At 48.9% G+C, this 24,581-nt stretch overlaps 1 protein-coding gene across 5 annotated transcripts in view; it reads left to right on the top strand.

Annotated features, from left to right (window-relative positions):
* Positions 1–24,581, top strand: part of SENP6 (SUMO specific peptidase 6) — a 109,628-nt gene that overhangs the window by 22,639 nt on the left and 62,408 nt on the right. For 4 of the 5 annotated variants that reach the window (XM_068165164.1, XM_068165163.1, XM_068165167.1 and 1 more), the window contains exons 2-5: positions 7,307–7,400; positions 16,898–16,961; positions 18,565–18,707; positions 23,890–23,991. In XM_068165164.1, coding sequence (XP_068021265.1) covers positions 7,307–7,400; positions 16,898–16,961; positions 18,565–18,707; positions 23,890–23,991 — 403 coding nt within the window. The remainder of the gene's footprint in view (positions 1–7,306; positions 7,401–16,897; positions 16,962–18,564; positions 18,708–23,889; positions 23,992–24,581) is intronic. The other variant, XM_068165165.1, reaches the window with a different exon arrangement.

Genomic DNA, 24,581 nt, shown 5'->3' with positions numbered 1-24,581 from the left:
CTCTCCACAGCTGTGCTCAGAGTGAAGCTGACCAGAATGGGGAACTGATACTGTTGAAAAACCACGTTCCCCCTCCTGTGCCGCTCAAGATGTTTTTGCCTGAGTTGGTTTCCTTCCTCAGATTTGCTGTGGGTGAAGGACCAGCTGTGCTGATGTGTGCAGGGCAGGTGTGAGAAGCCCCAGCCTTTGGGAAGGGTGAGGGGTACAGAAGCCTGCTTGTGTAGCACTGCCTCAGAGCATGAAAATGCAACCTCACTGTGATTGCACAGTTGAGGTACCAGAGCTGGTGGTATCAAAGCTGGAAGATAAAAGCCTGAAGAGGGCTGTCTGGAAGAATAATGAAGCAACTGGGAAAAGAAAACAATTGAAAAACAGTTGTGTGTCATATTTTTATGAGTGCTTGGATCTCCTTAATATGTGTAATGACTCTAAATGAACAGCTGATTAGAAAGCTTAGAAACATTCCTTTTCATTTACTTAAATATGAGGCTGAATGAAAGTCATGATTCTCAGCACATTTAAATTGATTTGCATTTTGTGTGGGCATGCTGCAGGATCTGCTAAGTTGGTTGCATTCTGGGAGGTGATGCTTGGATTGTTTCTTTGCTTGGGCATTGTGGGACTAAGAATGGAAACCTCAGGCCCTCCTGGAAAAAAAAAACACTTTGGTCCTGGAGCAAACCTTTGCTTGATTTGGGATGGTTCTGGAGCACACAGAGAGAGGTGGTCTCAGCAGACAAGGGACTTGTAAAAGCTTCTGTCTGCTGTAATAGAAAGCTTAAAGTCTCTGCTTTGTGTTCTGGGCGTGGTGGCTCAGTTCTTCTAGCAAGGCAGTGATGGGCCCACAAAGGTTGGTTTCCTGGAAGAGTTGGTCTTCTTGTGGCCAGTGAATACATCTGGCATCTGTGGTGGGTTAACCTCGGCTGATCACCAGCTGCCCACCAAAGCTTCTCTATCACTCCCCCCCTCAGCTGGACAGCAGCTTTTCCACTGTATTGAATCTGTTACCTTGGAGGCATCACCACTGTGGCCAGCAGTGGGTCCATCTGGCTGCCTGGTGTTGGCTCTAACAGACACAGGGGAAGCTTCTACCAGCTTCTCACTGAAGCCAGACTTGTAGCCCTGCAGCTACCAAGGCCTTGGCCTTCAAACCCAACACACACACAGCCACTCCAGTGCAGGAATGGATGTGTTTGTCTAGTCAGCTCTAGTACAGGGTCATGTGGAATCTCTCTCTTAGAGCATGAGGTAGAAAGACCTGCAAAACTATCTCAGATGATCACAGGATGTTGGGAGTTGGAAGGGGCCTCTGAAGATTATAGAGCCCAACAGGGGGTTGGACCAGAGTTGGACCACAGAATCCAGCACAGGTCTCACAGGAGCACATCCAGATGAGTCTTGAAAATCTTGATACCTTCTGGGGGACAGTAGCACTTGAAATATATCTCAGTCCTCACTTCAGTGTCTTAGGCAGAGTTCTAAAGGACTTTGTTTTGCAAATGCAGAACTTTGCCCTTGTTTCATGGAGATTCACTGGGATTTTTTTCCTCCAATTTAGGAATTGTCTAATGACACTGAGTGATGAAGAACACCTGGGAAGGGGTTGGCAAAACAGTGTCTACACACTTGAAGGTGTTTAAATCTGCTTGCTGCCATTCTCCCTGCAAGCACAGAATCATAGAATTGTCAGGGCTGGAAGGGAGCTCAAAGCTCAGCCAGTCCCAACCCCCTACCATGGGCAGGGACACCTCACACCACAGCAGGTTGCTCACAGCCACATCCAGCCTGGCTGCAAACACCTCCAGGCAGGAGGCTTCCACCACCTCCCTGGGCAGCCTGTGCCAGGCTCTCACCACCCTCATGGGGAACAACTTCTTCCTCACAGCCAAGCTGAATCTCCTCACTTCTAGTTTTGCCCATTCTCCCCAGTCCTATCCCTCCCTGCCACCCTCCAAAGTCCCTCCCCAGCTTTCTTGGAGCCCCCTTCAGCATGCTGGCTTTTGCAATCCAGATGAATTTGGGTTTACTGTGTGGGGATTTCTGAAGGGTTGGCTCCAGGCTGTGGTTGGCAGTGCCATGAAAGTTCTAATTAAAACTGAGATACTAACTGCCTCTTCAGGAAATGTTGGAACTGACTCTTTACAAACCCCATGCAACTGATCAGATGTTTCCTTTTTCATTCTAGTGAGATGTTTTAGATGCACCTGTTGAAGATGTCTAGTTAAATTCCATCTAGTTTCTCCTGCTCAAAATTGTTTGTTCCCTTGGTGGAACAGCACCAGAGGGAGCTTGTAGGGGGAAGAGAAGTGATTTATCATGGCTAAGGAGGTCTGCTCCAGCATGCTGCCTCCCTTGGGCAGAGAGGCAGAGCAGCTGACTTCTCTTGGCTGAGGATTTTAGGGCCAGTTCTGCTTATTTTGAGTATTTTCACCTTTTGAGTGCCAGTTGTCTTGCTGATGAATGTGGCCTTGGTAGTACAGATAGTAACAATTAGAGGTTTCAATTGTAAGTCTTGATGCAAAGTAGGTAGAAGCTTAGCCTGTGTGAGAGATGACTTGTTGTCCCTCTTCAAAAAGAAAGTGAATCCTGTATAGAATTGGATCCCAAGTGACTGCTCAGATCAAGTAGCTCAGGTGAGTGAGGCTGATATGATGGCATGCTGCTAGATTTGCTTTTTTGCTAGGACCAAGAATCACACTCAAAAGATGAAACAATCATAGAGTTGTCAGGGTTGGAAGGGACCTCAAGGCTCAGCCAGTTCCAAGCCCCCTGCCATGGGCAGGGACACCTCACACCACAGTAGGTTGCTCACAGCCACATCCAGCCTGGCTGCAAACACCTCCAGGCAGGAGGCTTCCACCACCTCCCTGGGCAACCTGTGCCAGGCTCTCACCACCCTCATGGGGAACAACTTCTTCCTCACATCCAAGCTGAATCTACCCACTTCTAGTTTTGCCCATCCTCCCCAGTCCTATCCCTCCCTGACACCTTCAGAAGTCCCTCCCCAGCTTTCTTGTAGCCCCCCTCAGGTACTGCAAGGCCACATTTCGGTCTCCTTGGAGCTTTCTTTTCTCCAGGCTGAACAGCCTCAACTCTCTCAGTCTGTCCTCGTAGGAGAGCAGCTCCAGCCTTCTGCTCATCCTTGTGGCCCTTCTCTGGACACCTTCCAGCACCTCCAGATCCTTCCTGTAATAGAGGCTCCAGAGCTGGACACAGTGCTCGAGGTGAGGTCTCACCAGAGCAGAGTGGGAGAATCATCCCCCTCGACCTCCTGGCTATGCTTCTCTTGATGCAACCCAGGATGTGATTTGCTTTCTGGGCTGCAAGTGCTCACTGCTGGCTCCTGCTGAGCTTCTCCTCCCCCAGCACCCCCAGGTCCTTTTCTTCAGGGCTGCTCTCCAGCCAGTCCCTGCCCAGCCTATATTGGTGCTTGGGATTGCCCCGACCCAGCTGCAGGACCTTGCATTTGCTCTTGTTGAACCTGATTATCCAGTCCAGCCCCCCTGCCAGAGCAGGATCACCTAGGGCAGGTCACACAGGAGCACATCCAGGCAGGTTTTGAATGTCTCCAGTGAAGATGACTCCACCACCTCTCTGGGCAGCCTGTTCAGTGCCTCATAGTGAAAAGGCCTTTTCTTCATGTTGACAATGAACCTCCTGTGCTCCAGCTTGTACCCATTTCCCCTTGTCCTGTCACTGGACATCACTGAGAAGAGCCTGGCTCTGTTCTCCTGATACCCAAGCTTTACCTGTTTGTAACCATGAATGAGGTCACCCCCTCAGTCTCCTCCTCTCAGCTGAAGACACCCAGTGAAAACTGCTCCGGAGCTGGGATTGTTTCGGGACTGTTCTTCCAGGGCCAGCCGAGTTGGTCTGCAGTGATAGACAAACCATCCAGTCCAGAAATGGCTTCATTTTGAAAGGGCTAAAGCTTAAGAAACTTTTTGTGAAGCACCTAGAAGATGCAGCTGGGATGTAAAACATTTGCAGACAGCTTGGGAGTTTATTTAAAGACCCCACACTGGGGGCTTGCAGCACACATGTGCTGCTGCCTTAACTAGGCTTCACAAGGCCCCCAAGCCTTGGCAGGGCTCAATAGCAGGGTGAGGTGAAAGGTCTGAAATCAAATATCATCCCTCTTGAATCTAAACTTTGGTCTGAATGATGACATTAGAGACTGAAGTAAAGAAAAGCTGGTGAATTCTCTGTAGTTATTCATCAAAAAGGCTTCTTCCTGCCTCATTATAACTCCCAACAGGCATAGAAACTGTTTTTAAGTAGTTCCTCAAGCTCAGCAGAGATGTTTCTGGAGCATCTGTAGGGTCAGGAGACAACTGAGTTGTCAAAGGCAGCTTTGGGAGGCAGAGGCCCATAGGTGGAGAAGGGAATTGCTTGCACTCATATTGACAACACTTCCTGAGGTCTTCCATGCCAGAGTGTTTCTGAAGAAGGAATGTGATAGAGTGTCTGACTCCGAATGGAGCATCAGTGGAAGAAACTTCAGTCCATAAAGCAGACTGAGGAAGGCAGGAGGATCAAATGATGCTCATCCAAGTCTTGTAAGAGGAACTCTGCTACTAAGGAGCTAATGACTGTAGCACACTGCTTGTTGGTAGCATCATCTTTCTGCTGCAAGGCAAAGAAGGTAGCCAGTGTGAGAGCAGCTCTTTAAAAAGGCAGTGGAAATACTGGAAGAACTCCACATCACTGAGCTTTGTGACCATGCAAGCCAAACTGGTCTGCATGATTACTTCATCAAGAATTAGTTTCATCATGGTGGCTGTCCATGGCTCCATGTCCCAGTGGGGGCCAGGGATCAGTCCTGGGACCAGGCTTGTTCAACGTACTTGTGGGTGCCATGGACAGTGGCATTGAGTGCAGCCTCAGCAGGTTTGCTGATGACACCAAGCTGTGTGGTGCAGCAGACAGGCTGGAGGGAAGGGATCCATCCAGAGGGAGCTGGACAGGCTGCAGAGCTGGGCACAAGCCAACCTCAGGAGAATAAACCAACCTTTATTATTAGAATAAACCAAACCAGGTTGGAAGAGACCTTCAAGATCATGGTGTCCAACCCATCAACCAATCCAACACCACCTAAACAACTAACCCATGGCACCAAGCACCCCAGCAAGTCTCCTTCTGAACACCTTCAATGACGGCGACTCCACCACCTCCCCAGGCAGCCCATTCCAATGGGCAATCACTCTCTCTGTGTAGAACTTCTTCCTAACATCCAGCCTGAACCTCCCCTGGCGCAGCCTGAGACTGTGTCCTCTTGTTCTGGTACTGGGTGCCTGGGAGAAGAGACCATAATCAGCCTGTCTACAACCTCCCTTCAGGTAGTTGTAGAGAGTGATAAGGTCACCCCTGAGTCTCCTCTTCTCCAGGCTAAGCAGCCCCAGCTCCCTCAGCCTCTCCTCACAGGGCTGTGTTCCAAACCCCTCACCAACTTTGTTGCCCTTCTCTGGACTCGTTCCAGCAAGTCAACCTCCTTCCTAAACTGAGGGGCCCAGAACTGGACACAGGACTCGAGGTGTGGCCTAACCAGTGCAGTGTACAGGGGCAGAATGACCTCCCTGCTCCTGCTGGCCACACTGTTCCTGATGCAGGCCAGGATGCCATTGGCCCTCTTGGCTGCCTGGGCACACTGCAGGCTCATGTTAAGCCTACCATCAACCAGCACCCCCAGGTCCCTCTCTTTTTGGGAGCTCTCAGCCACTCTGACCCCAGCCTGTAGCACTGCATGGGGTTGTTGTGGCCAATGTGCAGAACCTGGCATTTGGATGTGTTAAATCTCCTGCCCTTGGACTCTGCCCATCTCTCCAGCCTGTCGAGGTCTCTCTGCAGAGCCACTCTACCCTCCAGCAGATCAACTCTTGCCCCCAGCTTGGTGTCGTCAGCAAATTTACTGATGATGGAGGAGGTTCAACAAGAGCAAGTGCAGGGTCCTGCAGCTGGGTGGAGGCAATCCCAGGCACAAATCCAGGCTGGGCAGGGACTGACTGGAAAGCAGCCCTGAGGAGAGAGCCTTGGGGGTGCTGGGGGAGGAGAAGCTCACCAGGAGCTCTCAGTGTGCACTTGCAGCCCAGAAAGCCAACCAGATCCTGGGCTGCAGCAGGAGAAGTGTGGCCAGCAGGGCAAGGGAGGTGATTCTCCCCCTCTGCTCAGCTCTGGGGAGACCCCACCTGGAGTCCTGCCTCCAGCTCTGGAGCCCCTATGGCAAGAGGGATCTGGAGGTGCTGGAACATGTCCAGAGAAGGGCAACAAGGATGAGCAGAGGGCTGGAGCTGCTCTGCTGTGAGGACAGACTGAAGGAGCTGGGGCTGTTCAGTCTGGAGAAGAGAAGGCTCCCAGGTGACCTCATTGTGGCCTTCCAGTATCTGAAGGGGGCTACAAGAAAGCTGAGGAGGGACTTTTGAGGGTGTCAGGGAGTGATAGGACTGCATCTCAACATCTTTCTTGAATTGAGGGGCCCAGAACTGGGTGTAGCCTAACCAGTGCTGAGCGCAGGGCAGGATGTCCTCCTTGCTCCTGCTGGCCACACCGTTCCTGATGCAGGCCAGGATGCCCTTGGCCTTCTTGGCCACCTGGGCACACTGCTGGCTCATGTTCAGCCCACTGTCACAAACTAGTTAAAAAAGAGATTGTTCTTGGGGCAGCTCAGAGCTGTTGCTTTTATGTGGAATTATTGCATATGTGTGGGTAGTAATAAATGTGAGGACCCTTTCTGTGTGGGTAATCCTGGTTCATGTCAGAGAGGGAGCCCTTGAATTCCCAGCTGTCAGTGAAACAGTTGACAGCCTTGTGAAAGGACCTTGTGTCATCATTTCTAATAGCTTGCTAACTTGTTGCATTGCTAATCAAGGTGTTGACAGATCCTCACTTGTATTGATTTAGGCTAATGAAGTCACCACTGCATTGATTCACTTTGTTCAATGATAGGTAAACATTGACAGCAGCAAAAGCAATCCTTGGGGGGGAAAATGGATGTGCATGTGGTTTGCTCCTTTGGTGTGTGTTGATTAATAACTCAGCTTGAAATCAAGATTTCAGGCTGGAGGTGAGGAGGAAGCTCTTCCCCATGAGAGTGGTAAAGCCCTGGAATGGGTTGTCCAGGGAGGTGGTTGGGGCCCTGTCCCTGGAGGTGTTTAAGGCCAGACTGGCTGAGGCTCTGGCCAGGCTGATGTAGTGTGGGGGGTCCCTGCCCATGGCAGGGGGGTTGGAACTGGCTGATCCTTGTGGTCCCTTCCAACCCTGACTGATGCTATGATACTATGATACTTACCTTCACTTCTTCTCATTGCAGCTTTGGATAGATCACAGTCCAGGAGAGATGGAGGTTTTAAAAGCAATTGGAGCTTTGACCCTGCAGAAGAAAGTGAAGGAGATGCAGAGAAAGAGTAAGGATCCTTTCCTCTAGACTATTGGAGTGTCAGTGCCTGTGTAGACACAAATGTGTGTGTTTGGTGATCTATTATGAAACAGTAGAATTGTTTTGGAATGTTGGGGAGTAAGACAATGATTGTTGGAAGTGGTTATTTAAAGCAGAGTTGCCATAGCAAATTGCATTATAAAGTCAATGTCTTGGTGAATGTGGGGCCAGCAGCTTGGGGCACAGCACCTCTCACAAGTGTTGAGCTTCTCTGGAGCTACTGTGGGAGTCTGAAGGAACAGACAAGGAATCTGACAACATGTAGAGCAAGGGAATGGAAAAGGGAGGGGATCCAAGCAGCTTCAGCTTTTCCTTTGGGGGTGATGCTATTTAGGATTTCACACTTAGGATTGATGTGCCTCAGTAGCTGTAGGCAGGCCTCATCAGATTGTCCTCATGTGTGCTTAACTCACAGGGCAGAGTTAAGGCTCTTTTTCTTACTATGTTGGATTTTGACTAAAACTTAAACCCTCTATGTGTAACATAGAATCAACCAGGTAGGAAAAGACCTCAGAGGTCAGCAAGTCCAACCTATGACCTAATGCCTAACACCTCCTGACAACTAAACCATGGCTTCAAGTGCCACATCCAATCCCCTCTTGAACACCTCCAGGGATGGGGACTCCACCACCTCCCTGGGCAGCACATCCCAATGGCTAATGTCCCTTTCTGGGAAGAACTTTCTCCTCACCTCTAGCCTGAACCTCCCCTGGCACAGCTTGAGGCTGTGTCCTCTTATTCTGGTGCTGGTTGCCTGGGAGAAGAGACCAACCCCCACCTGGCTACAACCTCCTGTAGTTTGAATACATACATTGTGCTTGTGACTCTCACCATTCCTGTGTTTTCTTGCTATTAGTGTATGTATTTGCAGAAGGACTAATGAACTGTCAACAAGTCTCATGCATGAAGAGTGCACTTAAGGTTTAGTTGTTGTTCTTAGGTATTTGGAGAGTGGGACCTGTGAGTTTCAAAAGGATGCTATGATCCTCTAGTAAGGAGAAAGTGAATCCTGTGGCTAAGTTCAAAAAGCATTCTTATATTCATTTCTATCTTGTAATAGTCTGCTAAATATCTTGGAGGGGAGATAAGGAAGGAAACACACAATCACTTAGGCTGCAGGAGCCTGAGGGAGCTGGGGGGTGTGCAGCCTGGAGAAGAGGAGGTTCCAGGGAGACCTAATAGCAGCCTGCCAGGACCTGAAAGGAGCTACAAGAAGGATAGAAAGAGACTGGTTGCAAAGGCCTGCAGGGACAGCAGCAGGGACATTGGCTTCAAACTGGAGAAGAGGAGATTGAGATTGGATGTTAGGAACAGGTTACAGTCCCACAGTATCACTAAGGGTGGAAGAGACCTCAAAGATCATCAAGTCCAACCTGTCACCACAGACCTCATGACTAGACCATGGCACCAAGTGCCACATCCAATCCCCTCTTGAACACCTCCAGGGATGGGGACTCCACCACCTCCCTGGGCAGCACATTCCAATGGCCAATGATTCTCTCAGGGAAGAACTTTCTCCTCACCTCGAGTCTAAACCTCCCCTGGCACAGCTTGAGACTGTGTCCTCTTGTTCTGGTGCTGGTTGCCTGGGAGAAGAGACCAACCCCTTCCTGGCTACAAACTCCCTTCAGGTAGCTGTAGAGGGCAATGAGATCACCCCTGAGCCTCCTCTTCTCCAGGCTAAGCAACCCCAGCTCCCTCAGCCTCTCCTCACAGGGCTGTGCTCAAAGCTGCTCCCCAGCCTTGCTGCCCTTCTCTGGGCACATTCAGGAGTCTCAATGTCCTCCTTAAACTGAGGGGCCCAGAACTGGACACAGGACTCAAGGTGTGGCTTAACCAAAGCAGAGTCCAGGGGCACAATGACTTCCCTGCTCCTGCTGGCCACACTGTTCCTGATACAAGCCAGGCTGCCATTGGCCTTCTTGGCCATCTGGGCACACCCATAGGTTCTTTACTATGAGGATGGTGGAAGACTGGCACAGGTTGCCCAGGGAGGTGGTTGGGGCCCCTTCCTTGGAAATACTCAAGGTGAGGCTGGACAGGGTTGTGGGCAACCTGCTCTAGTTGGGGCTGTCCCTGCTGAGTGCTGAGGGGGTTGGACTGCCTGACCTTTGGAGGTCCCTTCCAACCCAGATCATTCTGTGATTCTATGCTGTAATCTTACAAAAACTTCCAAGAAATTTCCAGTTTCAGTAGCTCCAGAATGAGCTCAGGAGTTCATTGCAGTGAGGTAAGCATTCAGAGCTTTTGCAGCAGAAATGAAAATCTCTTTAGAGTCACTCTTTAGAATGGTCTCTAACTAAAGTTATTTTAGTTCTATAAAATTATTGAGCTTGGGGTTTCTTTCATTAGCATCCAGTTCTGGGACACAGTAATGTGCTTCAAGTGTAGCAGCAGTACATGCAGTACAGCACAGTCAGTGTTTGCATTTTGCTTGTCTTCAGAAGGAGAAGTGACTCAACATTTGTGAGCATAGCAACTTCTCATCTTCTCGTAATCTCCTGCTCTCTTCCATCTGACACCAGCTGCTGTTGACCTGAGCAGCAGTGAGAGATGTGCAGTGTAGAGATAATAAAGAAAAAGGAAAGAAGGGGGGAAATAATGATGGGGGAAATAATGATGGCACAAATGTGTTCTGCAGTCATACCTCATTTGCAGGTGCTGTTTCTGAGGGGCTTTTCATTCTTTTCAAGTATTCTGTATGAGAAACAGTTTTCCCAGAGCCAGTGCTGAAATGTTCTTACCTGCTCACATCAATAATTCACTTCTGTAGCTGTGAGTGATGCAGAAATTTGCCTGGAAGTAGAGATAAAAAGAGTAGTTGAAAATGGATTGAAACTGGAGGTGCTGCCTTTTTTGGTTACCTGTCATCTGGTACCATTTACAGAAGACAGAATGAACCAGGTTGGAAAAGACCTCAGAGATCATCAAGTCCAACCTATCACCCAACAGCATCTGATCAACGCAACCTTGGCACCAAGTGCCTCAGCCAGGCTCTTCCTAAACACCTCCAGTGATGGTGACTCCACCACCTCCCTGGGCAGCACATCCCAATGGCCAATCTCTCTTGCTGGGAAGAGGTTCAGCCTGAACCTCCCCTGGCACAGCTTGAAACTGTATCCTCTTGTTCTGGTGCTGGCTGCTTGGGAGAAGAGACCAACCCCCACCTGGCTACAACCTCCCTTCAGGGAGTTGTAGACAGCAATGAGGTCTCCCCTGAGCCTCCTCTTCTCCAGGCTAAGCAACCCCAGCTCCCTCAGCCTTTCCTCACAGGGCTGTGCTCCAGACCCCTCCCCACTTTTGCTGCCCTTCTCTGGACACCTTCCAGCATCTCAACATTTTTCCTAACCTGAGGAGCCCAGAACTGGACACAGGACTCGAGGTGTGGCCTAACCAGTGCAGTGTACAGGGGCAGAATGACCTCCCTGCTCCTGCTGGCCACACTGTTCCTGATGCAGGCCAGGATGCCATTGCCCTTCTTGGCCCCCTGGGCTATTTCAGGCAGCTTCTCTCTTTCCCTTCAAGCAGCTGCATGTTTTAAGCTGCCCACATACTTACTTTTGGTAGCACCTGGGTGGGGTTTTTTGTCTTTCTTAATGGGACTGTAAGCTTTGAGCATTTCCAGATAATCTGTGTGTTTTGCTGATTCATTTGCCTTTGTGTGACAAAACACTGGCAGAAGAGACTCCAGAAAATGAACAAGTTTGACTTTCTTCTTTCTGAGTTCCCTGTACCCCTCCCAGGACATTTCAAATATTAGCAGCTTCAGTTCATAGAATTGCTGCAGGATAAAGGTGGAACATTGTCCCTCTGGTGTTTTGAGTGTGCTGTGCCATAAGTAAGCACTCTAGCTGCTCTGAGGAAATGCCATTCCCTGTGGTATGCTGATACTTGCTAGCAGTTGCTTGCAGCCTGCTGCATTTAGAGTCATAGAATTGTCAGGGTTGGAAGGGACCTCAAGGATCAGCCAGTTCCAAGAAGGATGGAGGCTGTTTGCAAAGGCCTGCAGGGACAGGAGCAGGGACAGTGGCTTCAAAGTAGAGAAGAGCAGATCGAGATTAGATGTTAGGAAGAAGTTCTTGACTGTGAGGGTGATGGAGCACTGGAGCAGGTTGGCCAGGGAGGTGCTTGAGGCCTCATCCCTGGTGATATTCATAGTGAAGCTTGGTGAGGCCCTGGGCAGCGTGGTCTAGCTGAGGATGTCCCTGCTGAGTGCTGGGGGGGTTGGACTGGATGAGCTTTGGAGGCCATTTCCAACCCATGCCATTCTGTGTCTCTATGATTTAAGTTTGAGCTGCTTGTAGATAGTAGTGAAAATATGGTCTGTTAAAGTGCAGTGTTTAATGTTTTAAAACATTAACCAGTTGGTGAGAGATAAGTAAACAGAGGTCTGGGTGTGGTTCTTACTGTCTAAATTTGAATGCAGACTCATGAGATGCCCTTTGCAAGAACTCTGTGTGCCTAAATTACTGAGTCTTTAATTATTTTATTAAGTGGAGACTTTAATTGATGATGAGCTTCTCATTTGAACTGCTAGAAACCATCACTAGCTGGGGAGGGACTTCTGAGGGTGTCAGGGAGTGATAGGACTGGGGGGGATGGAGCAAAAGTAGAAGTGGGGAGATTGAGATTGGATGTGAGGAAGAAGTTGTTCCCCATGAGGGTGGTGAGAGCCTGGCACAGGCTGCCCAGGGAGATGGTGGAAGCCTCCTGCCTGGAGGTGTTTGCAGCCAGGCTGGAGGTGGCTGTGAGCAACCTGCTGTGGTGTGAGGTGTCCCTGCCCATGGCAGGGGGGTTGGAACTGGCTGAGCATTGAGGTCCCTTCCAACCCTGACAATTCTGTGATTCTGTTGTTCTGCTGTGGAAATCTTTCTCTGGTTTCCTGCTTGAAAGTGCCAGAGTGTGGAGGGATGCTGTCCTCCCAGCAAGACCTCTGGGATTTCATTTCAGTGGTGTTAGGATGCCCTGGCCTGCTCTGTGGGAGCGTGCTGTGGTGTTGTGGGGTGGTTTTTTTCCAGTCTGTACAAACTGCATCTTTTAATCAGGCAACTGTTAGCATGTGATGCATGAGCAAACAGACATTGCTCAGTTGCTGTGTGTTCTGCTCTGAGACAAACCCAGCTTTGCTGCTGCTGCTGCATATACTTCACATGCCCTACACTCTAAACCTGCTGGCTCTTGAAAAGCATCCAGGGCCCCAGTGTTTTTCTAGTCATGTCATCTTAATTGCATCTAGTTCTTCTTGTTCAGTTCGATTTAAGGCTGTTTGCAGTGTTTGGTTCATTTCCAGTGTTGTCTTTCACCTACCCAAACACACCTTGTTCAAGTGGGGGCAGGTACTGTGGCAACTTGGAGCCCTGGCAGCAGAGCCTCTCTGAAAGGGCATTTTAAGGATTTCAAATGAGTTTTGTGTGAACTGGAGCAGAAGGCAAACATGTCTAGAAGTGAAATGGTCTTGTCCCCAAAATGGATTCTCCAGCCAGTGTGCCAAGTCCAGTCCACACACAGAGGCAAGATCACAGAATCCCAGAAACATTCAGGTTGGGAACGGCCCTCAGGAAAGGCCCTCAGGATCACCAAGTCCAACCCAGAACCTTACCCTGCAAGGCTCACCCCTAAACCACAGCCCCAAGCCCCACAGCCAAACCACCTTCAAACACAGCCAGCCCTGGGGACTCCACCACCTCCCTGGGCAGCATATTCCAATCCCTCACCACTTGTTCAGTGAAAAAAAAGTGTTTCCTAATGTCCAGTCTAAACCTTCCCAGTGGCAGCTTGAGGCTGTTCCCTCTTCTCTCACTAATGCCCTGGGAGCAGAGAGCAGCAGCAGCCTCTGCACAACCTCCTTGCAGGGAGCTGGAGGCAGCCAGGAGCTCTCCCCTCAGCCTCCTCTCTTTCACACTAACCATCCCGAGCTCCTTCAGCCTCTCTCCAGTAGATTTCTTCTCCAGGCCCTTCCCAGCTTCCTTGCCCTCCTCTGCCCTGGCTCCAGCACCTCCACAGCTCTTTCGGATTGAGGTGCTTGGAACTGAACCGGATAGTGCCCAGAGCTGAGTACCAAGTTCATTGCAGCCCTGTGCAGGATCAGGTGCTGGCAGGGCGATGCAAAGAGGCTAACCCTTTCTGAGGCATAAACTGGGCATTACATACGAGCTAGTAACAAAGCAGTGCAGTCCTTTCCTCACTTCTAACTTCACCTGGGAAGGCAGAAACTTCCCTTATCTCCGTGCTCCTGCTTTCGGGCCCAGCCGGTGCTTACCCGGGGGGACACCGCCTCTCCCCCTAGCCCTGCTTGTGATACCTGGAACCCTTGGTAACCCTTTGCCTTTTGGCGACACCCTGGGGTATTCACTTTGTAATTAGCAAAGGAAAAGAGTAATACTGTAGCAAGCCATTTGTTCCCTCTCTCAACACACTCTGCCTTCTTTTAAGCTTAATGTGCCGTTACTACCCCTTAATAGCCCTTAAGGCTTTATCTTGTGAAGCATTGCTTAGTCTTCCAGCAGTCTGGCTGGGCCAACGGAGTAGGTGAATAGCAGAGCTGTGGGCACTGTCGATTGCTGTCCATGCCTGTGCTGCAGGGTTTTGCTTTATTCTTTAGGCTCTAGAACTTTTCTGATAAACTCAATGTCTTCGGAGGGAAAGGTTGAGCAAGCTCAGTAGGCCTCCCTTGAAGGAATCATCCATCCTGAGAGTTAGTGTTGTTTAAATGTTAATATCCAGGGATAGTCAGTGCAGAAGTACAGCCATGCTCTTTATGGGGCTGCCAGGGCAAGGGGCAGTGGTGTTAAACTAGAGCAGAGTGCACTTAGTTTGGCCATTAGGAAGAAGTTCTTTGCTATGAGGGTGGTGAGACGCTGGGATGGGTTGCCCAGAGGAATTGTAGGCGCCCTGGTAGTGTTTAATACCAGGCTGGATGAGGCTCTGCTCTGAGCAACCTGGTCTGGGAGGAAGTGTAGCTGCTCATGCTGGGGGGATTGGAACTGGATGATCTTGAAGGTCCCTTTCATCTCAAGCCGTTCTGTGATTCTCCAGGCTTTGTAACACTTTACATTGGAAATGAGCAGTGATCCACTGCACTCTTTGTTCTACCACTAAGCATCCAGAATTGGTGTGGTCTGCAAACAAAAGGGAAATACAACAGTGCTACTGGCTAAGTGCTTACAGAATACAGAATTAACCAGGGTGGAAAAGACCTCAGAGATCCTCCAGTCCAACCTACCACCCAACACCATCTGATCAACTAAACCATGGCACCCAGTGCCTCATCCAGGCTCTTCCTAAGCACTTCAGCGATGGTGACTCCACCACCTCCCTGGGAAGCACATCCCAATGGCCAGTCTCTCTTGCTGGAAGAACTTCTTCCTAACATCCATCCTAAACATTCCATCTACATCCCACATCAAAACCAGCTGTAGCACATTCTTATCTCTTGGAAGTTCCAGGGTCTGCAGTTCTCACCCTGTTAGTCAGGAACTCTTCTCTTTGATGTAGGGATGTCTGTATTGCATGAGGTGTAGGGATAGATTGTGGCACCAAGGGGACTCTTGCCATGGAATAAGTGCTTAGGAAATTAGGCTTAGTGCTTGGGCCCCGTCCCTGGGGACATTCAAGGTATCACAGTATCACAGTATCACAGTATCACTTAGGTTGGAAAGGACCTCGAGGATCATCGAGTCAGTCTTGATGGGGCTCTGAGTCACCTGCTGCAGTTGGATGTCCCTGCTTGCCGCAGGGGAGTTGAACTGGGGGATGCCTAGACGTCCTGCGGTGCACTGGGAAAGGTTTCCACCTTCATCCCCCTCATTGTTTCTCTTCTGTAGCTGTTTCCTGGGAACTGTTTCTATTCTTCAGTAATTTCTGCTTGAATGACCTCAGTGAACACTCCCCAACCCCATGCAATTACAAGTTGGCTAAAAGTTGATGGTTTTGTTGCACTCCAGAGGAGAAACATTGTCAGGATTGGTAAGAAGGGATTATCTGTAGGTGGCTTCTCCTGGAAGCTGGAATGTTTTAGCCTAATCTTGGTTTTGAGAGTATCAAATGTCTGCTTGGGGGTTTAGTTTAAATGCTTCAGCTCATTTGTAGATAATTGCCTGCTACTGAAAAGGGAAGGGTTTGGGTGGGTTCTGTTCTTTGTACCTTCTTCCCCATTACAGTGGTTGAAGATCACAGATCCAGGTACAAAAGAAAGACGTTTTCAGGAGCAGCTGAGCCACACTGAACACTGAGGGAAGCCTATTTTGGCAGTAGTTGCTGTGGGATAAAACCTGGTTATACTTAAGTAGTTCTGCTAAAGCACTGTGAAGCTTGTGGTTTTAAAATACATGAATGTTGATATGCATGAACAAACCAAGAGCATGCTTTTATAAGCTAATTTGCTGGTGTGACTCAATTTCTGCATGAGGTTGTGTAGAGAATCCTGCATCAGGCCAGTCATGTTGCTGCAACCAGAGTGAAGGCTCAGTAGTAGTCTGGTGGGAAGGAACAACAGCCTTTCAATTTTGCCTTCTTGTGAAGTAGTTTGATGTACACTTGAGGTTCACATGATGCATCCAGAGCACTGCATTAGCCTTTTAGATTCTGTTGCTTTCAGTCTGTATCTCTCTCTCTCTCTCTCTCTCTCTCTCTCTCTCTCTCTCTCTCTCTCTCTCTCTCTATCTCTCTCTCTATCTCTCTCTCTCTATCTCTCTCTCTATCTCTCTCTCTATCTCTCTCTCTATCTCTCTCTCTATCTCTCTCTCTATCTCTCTCTCTATCTCTCTCTCTATCTCTCTCTCTCTCTCTCTCTCTCTCTCTCTCTCTCTCTCTCTCTCTCTCTCTCTCTCTCTCTACTCTCTCTCTCTATCTCTCTCTCTATCTCTCTCTCTCTCTCTCTCTCTCTCTCTCTCTCTCTCTCTCTCTCTCTCTATCTCTCTATCTCTCTCTATCTCTCTATCTCTCTCTATCTCTCTATCTCTCTCTATCTCTCTCTCTCTCTCTCTCTCTCTCTATCTCTCTCTCTATCTCTCTCTCTATCTCTCTCTCTATCTCTCTCTCTATCTCTCTCTCTATCTCTCTCTCTATCTCTCTCTCTCTTTCTGGATGCTAGGAAGAAGTTCTTCCCAGCAAGAGAGTTTGCCATTGGAATGTGCTGCCCAGGGAGGTGGTGGAGTCACCATCACTGGACGTGTTTAAGAGGAGCCTGGCTGAGGCACTTGGTGCCATGGTTTAGCTGATCAGATGGTGCTGGGTGATAGGTTGGACTGGAGGATCTCTAAGGTCTTTTCCAACCTGATTTATCCTACCCTACCCTACCCTATCCTAATTCTGTTACTTTCTTTCTCTCTCTCTGTCTCTTTCTCTCTCTGGTACATTGACATTTAAAGAGGCAAGGCAAAATAAAGCCCATGGTGTGTTTGCAATGTTTTGCTGGTGCTCTGCTGCATACCGATGTCTGTTCTTTTCTCTCCCACACGTATCCAGCGAGGCAAACCTGCTCAGCGTAGATGACAGTGATGGGCCTTTCAGTCCTACTGAAGAGAGAAAGGTAAGTTCTGTCTTGTGGTGAAAGTGTGTCTTTAAAGCTTGCTAGGTTTGTAAACACTTGCAGTGTAACGGGGTGGAAGTTTGTGTTGACATAGCCACAGAAGCTCAAGCTGTCTTTCTGTGGCCACTCAAGGTTTTGTGCCTCTTAGTCCTGTGCATCTTGGTTTGTAGCTTATTCTGAAGAGCCCAGCAGAGACCCATGAAGCTGATTAGGAGACTTGAACATCTCTCCTATGAAGAATGAGAGCCCTGGGGCTGTTTAGTCTTGAGAGGAAAAGGCTGAGATGGAATGTGATCAATGTCTATTAATAGATGAGGGCTGGGAGTCAAGATTAGGGTGCCAGGCTCCTTGTGGTGGTGCTCAGTAACAGGATAAGTAACAGCAGGTACAAGCTGCAACACAAAAAGTGTTCCAGCTCAGAGTGAGGAGAAACTTCTTCACTTTGAGGGTCACAGAGCACTGGAGCAGGCTGCCCAGAGATGTTGTGGAGTCTCCTGCTCTGGAGGCTTTCACAACCTGACTGAATGCATTCCTGCATGGCCTGTACTTGTGATCCTGCTCTGGCAGGAGGCTTGCACTCGATGATCTCTGGAGGTCCCTTCCAACCCCTAACATCTTGTGAGCCTGTGAATGATTGACTTTCAGTTTAGACAGTTGTCATTAATGGGATGATATTTTTCAATGACAAATAGTAATTGTTATGTCTCATGACTAATTGCTGTCAGGTCCTTAATTCTGTGTGCATTCTTATGTGTGCATGTATAAAAGGAGAAGATTGATAGGCAAAGCTTGGGCTTTCTGTGGGTTTTTTATGTCTACTAACGTAGCTTACAGCTGCTAGGTGCTTTGTACTCTGAAATCACAGAATGTTAGGGGCTGAAAGGGACCTCAAAAGATCATCCAGTCCAAGCCCCCTGCCAGAGCAGGATCACCTATACCAGGTCACACAGGAACACATCCAGGTGGGTTTGGAATATCTCCAGAGAGGGAGACTCCACAGCCCCCCTGGGCAGCCTCTGCCAGGCTTCTCTCACCCTCACAGGGGAAAAGTTCTTCCTCCTCTTTCCATGGCACTTCCTCTGCCTCAACTTTCACCACTGGCCCTTGTGCTGGCATTGGGCAGCCCCCAGCAGAGCCTAGCTCCAGCCTCTGGGTACTGCCCCTGCACAGCTTTATTCCCAGCCAGGAGCTCACCTCTCAGGCTCCTCCAAGCCAAGCTCCAGAGCCCTCAGCTCCCTCAGGCTCACCACATAAGGAAGATGTTCCATTGCCTTCATCATCTTTGTGGCTCTGTTCTGGGCTCTTTCAAGCAGTTCCCTAAGGTCCTTCTTGACCTGAGGGGCCAGACCTGGACACAATACTCCAGCTGTGGGCTCAGCAGGGCAGAGCAGAGGGGGAGCAGAACCTCTCTCGAAAGAGCCGTATGTTTAGCGAGGGCTCCCTGGCAGTAATGGCATAGCTGGGCTATATTTTACATGACATTTGGTACAAGAGCTGTCTGAATGTGATGCCAAAGTAGGAGTTCTCCACATCATTTGTGATAAACTTTTCTCTTGTGACTTTTATGCAAGTGTTGTGACCTGTGTGAACTGTGCCTTTGCAGTCGGTTCGTTGGCGGCCCGGAGCTGTCGGCACCAGCGGTGACTCCATAAAGTCATACTCCAGGCGAGGCAAAACTGGCAGCTTGAGGCTTTTTAAAGGCAATGCAATTGGCCTCAACATGATGGGAAACAGCAAGAAACTGAGGTACTGCATTTAGATTTACTTACCTCCATGATCACTGACGGGAATCGAGCTCTTTGAGCAGAACTCGTGGTACATTTGCGTTCTTTGCTGTGCATCTTACGAAGCAGAGACAGGAGAGTAGAGTGCTGAGGTCATCCAACGTGGGAAATAACTATAAAGCAACAGAATGTTGGTATAATAGAGTTAGAGCATTCACTTGGCGTGCTGGTCAGTGCCATACCAACCTTGTTTGCATGTGTTACTGTTTCCTCTCTGCAGTGCTAGGAGGTAAAACAGTATTTCTAACATCCCTGTGAGGAATTTCTTCCTTCCCTGACTGTGATTTGCCTAGGGAGGTCAGGGATGCCCACTCCCTGGAGGTGCTCAAGGCCAGGGTGGGTGAGCCCTTGAGCTATTTGGTCTAGTTCAAGGTGTCCATGCCAGGGAGGTTTTAACTAGGTGACCTTGAAGGTCCCTTCCAAGCCAAACCATTCTAAGAATCTATGGGCTGCCAAGCTAACTCAGGGTGCAGATTCTGTTTTCCTTATGCAAGACAGAATTTGATTGAGGAGTCAATCCTACATGATAGCTTGAGACTGCCACTTGCATTGAGAGCTGACAGGAGCAGTGTTTAAGCATTCAGTGCTGTACTTGCTTGTTACTACTGTCTTTAGCTTGGAAGAGACTGATTTCTTTAGTATATAATCAAAAGTCATCCAGTCATGTAACTTTCTCTGGGAGTCTCTCATCTGAAGTGCAGCCTAGAAGCAGCTGCATGCCAAATTTCAGTGGAAGAGTAGCCACCTCCTTATTAAACTGTCATTAATGAAGGAATTTAGTGGAGAATAATGGATGTGTGTAGGCCCTGTGTGTAGGCCAGTGTGACTGCTACAAGCACTTGGTAGTAGTTGGAATCTCATATTACCAGCATTATTTAACTACATCTTTGATTGTGGTCATTAGGTGTGCATGGAAATGGGATTGTGCTGTCAGGAATCACAGAAGCACAGAAATGTTCAGGTTGGAAAAGCCCCTCAGGATCACCAAGTCCAACCATCAACCCTGCTCTACAAGGGTCACCCCTAAACCACAGCCCCAAGCAGCACAGCCAAACCACCTTGAAACACAGCCAGCCCTGGGGACTCAGCCACCTCCTTGGGCAGCACATTCTGAGGCCTGACCACTCTTGTTCCTAATGTCCAGTCTAAAGCTACCCAGTGGCAGCTTGAGGCCATTCCCTCTTGTTCTGTCACTAATTCCCTGGGAGAAGAGACCAGCACCAACCCCTCCACAGCCTCCTTTCAGGTAGTTGTGGAGAGCAATGAGGTCTCCCCTCAGCCTCCTCTTTTCCAAACTAACCATCCCCAGCTCCTTCAGTCTCTCTTCATCAGATTTCTTCTCCAGGCCCACCCCAGCTTCCTGGCCCTCCTCTGCCCTGCCTGGCTCCAGCACCTCCACAGCTCTTTTGGATTGAGGTGCCCAAAAGTGGACACAAGCCTCGAGGTGTGGCCCCCCCAGAGCTGAGCACAAGGAGATCTTGTACTGCTATCAGAAGCTTAGCTGTGGTAGCATGATGTGATGCATGTGTGATGAAGGACAAGAGAATCCCCAGACCCCTACAAAATGGTGATCCATACAGTCAGGGTCTGTCATGAGCACTGGTGTCCACCTTGGCATCTGTCACAGAGCAGTTACTCTTTCAATATTAGGGCTCTTCAACTAGGGAAATTGCTGAAGGTTGAGAGCAGGCAGTTGAGCTGCTAGTTTAAGTGCAGGAAGATCAGATACTTGGGGCTCTGGAGCTGTTCCTGGTGATTTTTATCACTAAACTGAATGTTTTTCCACCCTGTCTACTGTATGGGGGTTAAAACCACTTGAGATCAGTGGGACTTGACTCAAATTAGTAATACTGTAGTACAACATCACTTAAAATTCAAGGTGGGATTGATAGGAAGAAAGGCTATGCAGGGACAGGGAGAAGAATTTGTCCCCCTGTACATCTCCACTTGCATGCACAGAAATGTAAACCAGTGACAAAGTTCCCAGCTGGTATCTGGGAAGCAAATTAAGCATCAAACTCTTTACTTAACCCTAATAGTGCTGGGTTGGTTAGCATAGAATAGAATAGAATAGAATAGAATAGAATAGAATAGAATAGAATAGAATAGAATAGAATAGAATAGAATAGAATAGAATAGAATTAACCAGGTTGGAAAAGACCTTTGAGATCATTTGCTTGGTTAGTTTTTTAGATATAGTAGATATTTAGGTAGTTTCTCCCACAGCAAACTCCTGGCCAAGCTGTCAGCCCCTGGCTTGGACGGGAGCACAGTGCATTGGGTTAGGAACTGGCTGGAGGCTGAGCCCAGAGAGTGGTGCTGCATGGTGCCACAGCCAGCTGGCAGCCAGGCACCAGTGCTGTGCCCCAGGGAGCAGTGCTGGGCCCTGTGCTCTTTAACATCTTCATTGATGATCTGGATGAGGGCATTGAGTCCATCAGCAGTAAGTTTGCTGAGGACACCAAGCTGGGGGCAGGAGTTGATCTGCTGGAGGGTAGAGAGGCTCTGCAGAGGGACCTGGACAGGCTGGACAGATGGGCAGAGTCCAAGGGCAGGAGATTGAACACATCCAAGTGCCAGGTGCTGCACATTGGCCACAGCAACCCCAGGCAGTGCTACAGGCTGGGGTCAGAGTGGCTGAGAGCAGTCAGGCAGAGAGGGACCTGGGGGTGCTGGTTGATGGTAGGCTGAACATGAGCCTGCAGTGTGCCCAGGCAATACCAATGGCATCCTGGCCTGCATCAGGAACAGTGTGGCCAGCAGGAGCAGGGAGGTCATTCTCCCCCTCTATGCTGCACTGGTTAGGCCACACCTTGAGTCCTGTGTCCAGTTCTGGGCCCCTCAGTTTAGGAAGGAGGTTGACTTGCTGGAGCATGTCCAGAGAAGGGCAACAAAGTTGGTGAGGGGTTTGGAATACAGCCCTGTGAGGAGAGGCTGAGGGAGCTGGGGTTGCTTAGCCTGGAGAAGAGGAGGCTCAGGGGTGACCTTACTGCTCTCTACAACTACCTGAAGGGAGGTTGTAGCCAGGCAGAGGTTGGTCTCTTCTGCCAGGCACCCAGCACCAGAACAAGAGGACACAGTCTCAAGCTGTGCCAGGGGAGGTTCAGGCTGGATGTTAGGTAGAAGTTTTACACAGAGAGAGTGATTGCCCATTGGAATGGGCTGCCTGGGGAGGTGGTGGAGTCACCATCCCTGGAGGTGCTCAGGAGGAGACTTGATGGGGTGCTTGGTGCCATGGGTTAGTTGATTAGGTGGTGTTGGATTGGTTGATGGGTTGGACACAATGATCTTGAAGGTCTCTTCCAACCTGGTCTGATCTATTCTATTCTTCTCTTCCAACCTGGTCTGGTCTATTCTATTCTATATTTAGGTAGGCAGGTAGTTATTTGGTTAGACATTTAGCTAGCCATTTAGTTAGATATTTAGTTAGGCAGGTAGGTAATTAGTTAGACATTTAGGTAGGCAGTTATTTAGTAAGCCATTTAGGCAGGGAGGAAGGTAGTTATGTAGGTAGTTACTTAGTTAGTCTTGGTTTAAATTGCATTTATCTTTGCTAGATTTCAGTACATTGTATCAAAATTTCTCACTTTATGCAGTCCCTTCTAGATTTTGAGGTGGGTTCTTTTTTTGGGGGGTGGGTTTTTTTTTAGTGTGTGTTTGTTGGGTTTTTTTGTGGTGTTTTCTTGGTTTTTACTGGGGGTGGTGATGACTACTTAGTCCAAAACAAGGATTTGATGAACAGCAGAATTAATGTAGCTTGTAGTTGTGTGATATGTCCCTGATCCATCAGCCTAGATCCATCCTTCTGTCCAGTGCCAGACTCCTCTGTGCTGTGTCTCTTGTATCAGTGGTGTTAAGAAGTTCCTAGGATCATCTGACAGAAGGTGATAGTGCAGCCTGGTTTCCATCAGAGCCTAGGCTTTAAATGATTCTGGGTTTGCTGAGACCATGTCAAGAAGGCACAGGTCATTGATATGGCAGGGGGGTTGGAACTAGCTGATCCTTGTGGTCCCTTCCAGCCCTGACTGATACTGTGATACTATAATATGATATGTTGTAAGTTCTTGGAGACTTTGCTCTGTCAAGGAGCTTTTTGCCCATCCCATATCCCTGGCTTTGGTGTTGTATGCTGCTTCTCTGCTGAAACTCCCAAAGCCAGCTTTCAGCTTGGATGTGCCTGTGTTGCAGTTTGCTAGGGCTCCATGATGATTAAATGCTCTGGTAATTCTCTCTGCAGTGGGCATGTTCTATTCCAAGAACAGGATTACAGAGCAGATTGTATTTTACAACTGTCCTACTTGGAAGCATATCTGATGCCATATGAACCTTTTAAGTGTGCCATCTAGAACAGTCTGCTGTGACTCAAACCTAGTCTCCCAGCAGGCTGCAGGATTCTATTCCAGCACCTACTGGAGTTTCTCACTGCTGGAGTGTGAGGCAGAAAGTAGAAGCACTGGTCAAGAGTTCCTTCTGGGAACAGGGGCACCATTTCCTTCTGGGGACAGGGGCACGCAAGACTTAGGGTTTCAGCATCAGAGTGGTCTGGCAAAGCTCAGCTTCAACAACTCAAATGCTGAAACATGGAGCTGGATGTGTTTGCAGGCTTTAGTCTTAAGCATTTCAGAGGGCATTCCTGCACTCTGTGTTTTCTTTTCTAGTGTCTCATGGAGAGACATTAAACTGGAAGGCAGAGAGGATTTGAGACAGCCTCAAGTGTTTAGGGCAAGTAGCTGTCAGCATTTTGTTTCTCCCTGACATCGTGAGCCAACATTAAACAGAAGGTTGACTGTAAATTGGTCTGAATTGATAACTGACCAGCTGGAGTTGCACAGCCTTGGTTTGGAAACGTGTGGGCTGAGTGTGTTTACCTTTCAGGGCATCTGTGATTGACTGTTAAGTTAGTTTTGAGGAGTTGAAGTGTTTAGAGCACTTAGGATGTTTCTGAACTTCCTGTTGCAGAGAATGGTCAGGGTCGGAAGGGACCTTAAGGATCTTCCATTCCCAACCCCCCTCCGAGGTCTTTTCCAACCTGCTGCATTCTGTCTTCTGTATGGCTGTCACTGTCAAAGCAGAGCACCACGATTTTCAGCTAAGACAGTGTCCAGATCCACCTTTCCTCACAGCATGTTTCTGTCTGCTTGCAGTGAAAACACTCAGAGTATGTCTTGCCCTGTGACTGTGGTCCACGGGAGGCGTTTTCACCATGCGCACGCACAGACAGCAGTAGTAAAAACAGCAGCCCAAAGGTAAGGCCACAGTGCTTTCTCCAGAGGTCCCAGCTGAGCAAAAGTCCTGCCTCTTTTTGTGTGTCATGCTTTTCCTTATGCTGTGAAGTGTTGTGGTGGGTTAGGTAATCACCCCCCAACGTGAATTGGGAGAATTGCCCCCACAATGAATTGCAGAGCAGCTCAGCTTTGGGTGGCAGCACATGAAGCTGTTGTTCCAAGCAAACTGCAATCCAGAAGTATGAACTGCAGTTCATATGTACAAAACATACATATTTACTGTTGAAAAACAACACAAAGACCCCTCTAGATGAAGCCAGGGGACTACCAGTGGCTCCCCCCTCTCCTGCCCTGTATAAGGGAAAGAGAGAAAGGAGAAAGCAGAGAGTGTAGCTGCCGGTACTTAGCCACAGCAAAGAATGCAGCCAAGGTCAGCACAGCAGCAGCCACCAGCTGGTATCAGCTGGAGCTAAGCAAAGAGTGTAGTTTGTGCATCTAACTTTATGCCAGTTAACAGTCCAGTGGGATTATTTAGACCTTACCTTTGTTTTCCTTTTACATCCAATGGTAATTTATTTACATTTGCACTGTTTTCTATGGAACTTCTCTGG

Source organism: Melanerpes formicivorus, unplaced genomic scaffold (assembly GCF_026170545.1).
Source record: "Melanerpes formicivorus ecotype bairdi unplaced genomic scaffold, bMelFor1.0.p_v2 SCAF_85, whole genome shotgun sequence".
NCBI lineage: Eukaryota > Metazoa > Chordata > Aves > Piciformes > Picidae > Melanerpes > Melanerpes formicivorus.
The sequence above is the reverse complement of the archived record's forward strand: the minus strand, read 5'-3'. Positions and strand labels throughout refer to the sequence as shown.